The sequence below is a fragment of the Cucurbita pepo genome, unplaced genomic scaffold (genome assembly GCF_002806865.2).
Source record: "Cucurbita pepo subsp. pepo cultivar mu-cu-16 unplaced genomic scaffold, ASM280686v2 Cp4.1_scaffold002116, whole genome shotgun sequence".
NCBI lineage: Eukaryota > Viridiplantae > Streptophyta > Magnoliopsida > Cucurbitales > Cucurbitaceae > Cucurbita > Cucurbita pepo.
The window spans coordinates 1-3,299 of record NW_019648208.1 but is presented as its reverse complement, the minus strand read 5'-3'; the positions used below and the strand labels follow the sequence as shown (position 1 = coordinate 3,299).

The 3,299-nt window shown below is 38.2% G+C and overlaps 1 protein-coding gene across 1 annotated transcript; it reads left to right on the top strand.

Annotated features, from left to right (window-relative positions):
- Window positions 1–375: 375 nt before the first annotated feature.
- Window positions 376–2,912, top strand: LOC111786604 (protein-lysine N-methyltransferase EEF2KMT-like; the record flags this gene model as incomplete). Its single annotated transcript, XM_023666840.1, is given in 5 exon segments — window positions 376–459; window positions 945–1,001; window positions 1,097–1,222; window positions 2,272–2,342; window positions 2,445–2,912. Coding segments are annotated over 5 exon segments (717 nt in total), but the record flags the coding sequence as incomplete, so codon positions are not given.
- Window positions 2,913–3,299: the final 387 nt, after the last annotated feature.

The following is a 3,299-nucleotide window of genomic DNA, read 5'->3' as shown; positions in this document are numbered from 1 at the left end:
AAAAGAAGAAAAAGAAAGAGAGTAAGTATTTAAGTTAAAATAATCTTGCAAAGTTGTTTCAAGTCTGTAGATCTTTGTGTGATACAGGTGTTCAATTTGGCCTTCGAGTCTATACCTTTCGGAATTGATACTCTCGTTTCCAGACATTTTCTCAACAAGAAAATGCTTTGAGGTAAAGTTGTACATGTAGTCCTGCCTTAAATCTAGTCCAAAAACTCCTTACTTTTGCAATCTGAATCGTTGTATACCTCGATGGTCGGTCACTATACTCAAATATTTTGCTTATTATTCCNAGAAAAAGAAAGAGAGTAAGTATTTAAGTTAAAATAATCTTGCAAAGTTGTTTCAAGTCTGTAGATCTTTGTGTGATACAGGTGTTCAATTTGGCCTTCGAGTCTATACCTTTCGGAATTGATACTCTCGTTTCCAGACATTTTCTCAACAAGAAAATGCTTTGAGGTAAAGTTGTACATGTAGTCCTGCCTTAAATCTAGTCCAAAAACTCCTTACTTTTGCAATCTGAATCGTTGTATACCTCGATGGTCGGTCACTATACTCAAATATTTTGCTTATTATTCCAATCATACGTTGTTAGGAGGAACATACCCTTTTGATGATCTAAGCCTTTTCATCTTTATCTACTTAATTTTTTTTGTTGATAAAAAGAAATAAGAGACGAGTACTATCTAAGCCTGCGCGTTTACACTGGCTATTCTGTGTAAGATCAGGTGATGTTTGGCTCACAGTTTTAGTAAGTTTGAGTTCATGAAATCTGGGATTAGGAGAGTTTATGAATTGTTTAAGCTAATGAGTATAAAAGATTAGTTTCATAATTTGGAATATGTAACCTAATGACTTTAACTTCGGTTACACAAACCTAACCTTTGATCTGAATGCCTTGGAAGATTTCCATAATTTTCTAGCTATGTTTTACATGAAAACAGGTTGGTTCGGGTGTGGGTTTGGTTGGAATCTGCCTTGCTCGCGTCAAAACGTCATCGGTAAGTTGCTGGAAAACCTTGAAAGCTATCATTGTAACCATCAATGGAGACTTTTCAACTTTACCACAAAGTTGACAACCTTGTGTTTTAAACAGGTAGTGTTGAGTGATGGTGACCCGTCAACATTAGCAAATATGAAGGTTAATTTAGGGTTGAATGGGTTGTGCTGCCTCAGCTCTGCAACTGCTACACCAGAAAGAACTAAAGAGGATCTTCAAACTGTAAGGGCACAATTATCAGGAATTTCTACATGTTTTTAGCTATCTGTTGACCTCAATCTCTGCATGCTTACTATTGAAATGGAAGCAAAATGTTTGAAAGTTATTGCGCTTCTGTACGTCTTCCTGCTTTTAAGACCATTCTTAAGCTTTTTCCTCCCTTCCTTTGATTGAGATCCCACGTCGGTTGGAGAGGGGAACGAAACATTCCTTATAAGGGTGTGGAAACCTCTCCCTAATAGACGCGTTTTAAAATCGTGAGGTTGACTGCGATACGTAATGGGCCAAAGCAGACAATATCTACTAGTGGTGGGTATGAGCTGTTACAAATGGTATCAGAGCTAGAAACTGGGCGGTGTGCCTGCGAGGACGTTGGGCTCCCAAGGAGGGTGGATTTTGAGATCCCACGTCGGTTGGAGAGGGGATGAAACATTCCTTATAAGGGTGTGAAAACCTCTCTCTAATAGACGCATTTTTAAAACCGTGAGGTTGACGATGATGCGTAACGGGCCAAAGCGGACAATATCTACTAGCGGTGGGCATGAGCTGTTACAAATAGTATCAGAGCTAGATATCGGGCGGTGTGCTAGCGAGAACACTGGGCTCCGAAAGGGGGTGAATTGTGAGATCCCGCATCAGTTGGAAAGGCGAACGAAACATTCCTTATAAGGGTGTGGAAACCTCTCCATAATAAACGCTTTTTATAGCCGTGAGACTGACGGTGATACATAATGAGCCAAAGCGGACAATATCTACTAATAGTGGACATGTGCTGTTACAAATGGTATCAGAGCCAGACACTGGGCAATGTGCTAGCGAGGATGTTGTCTCCCAAGGGGGATGGATTGTGAGATCCTACATCGGTTGGAGAGGGGAACGAAACATTTCTTATAAGGGTTTTAAAACCATGAGACTGATGGTGATACGTAACGGGCTAAATTAGACAATATCTATTAGCGGTGGACATGGGCTCTTACTAACTTATTATAAAGTTTGTTTAATATATGAGACTTTCATGTATCAGTTTATAATGAGAAATATATGAATCTCAGGTGGAATGCATGCATCTGCCATGGGAATCAGCATCTGAAAGTGAACTCGAAGCTTTTGCACCAGATATTGTGTGAGTTTCTACTTTATGATTTGATATAACTTTCTTTTTGTACAAGCTCTGACCATGACTCTTCTGCTTAGAAATGAAATGTGAACAATCCTCGTCATATAGGTTAGGTGCAGATGTAATATACGATCCAGTTTGTCTCCCGCACCTTGTTCGTGTCCTTTCCATTCTTCTGCGCCCAAAGCAAACTCATAGTTCCACACACTCTTTTCCGGGGAGTGAACATGTCGAAGATGCAAATCACACAAACGATGTAGACAATGGAAGCCATGGATACAAAGCTCGTGTAAGCGAATGCCCGGTGGCATATATTGCTTCCGTAATTCGCAATATCGACACGTTTAATCATTTTCTGGGTATCGTAGAACAGTCTAATCTGAGTATATGTGATATAACTGATGAACTAAAACCCATGAACTTGCTACCTTACATGTACTCTTATAATAGATCAAGTATTAGATTGTTTACTCTGAAATTCAAGTAGCTTTCTTTGTTAAATTCATTAAAACTTTGCTCTAAATGATTATTGTAAAAGAAACAATAGTGGAAATTATAGTTTGTACTTTGCAGATTGATTTAGTTCCATTGTTGAAGTTTACTGATAGTTGTAAGTGTTCAATATTCTGCTTTATTGATTAATAAAACATCGTAAATTTTGTACTTTGTCTCAAAAATAGGTTGAAAACATTAATTTTTTTTTAATAATACCTTTAGTTTATAAAGAAAGTTTAAAAAATACTCGGATGGTAAGTTGGCAAAATAAAGATGAAAGAATGTCTTAATTGGAACCGCAAACCCAAGCTGAGTGGGTTAAAGTATGTTTGAGCCTAGAACGGGATGACCCGATATTTGATAGTCAAGACCATAACCCAACTCTTGTTCAAAATAATGTTTGAGCCTAGATCGGGGTTGGACCGAACTTGAGCCAGACTTGGTTAGCTCATGAGTACTAATGATTTA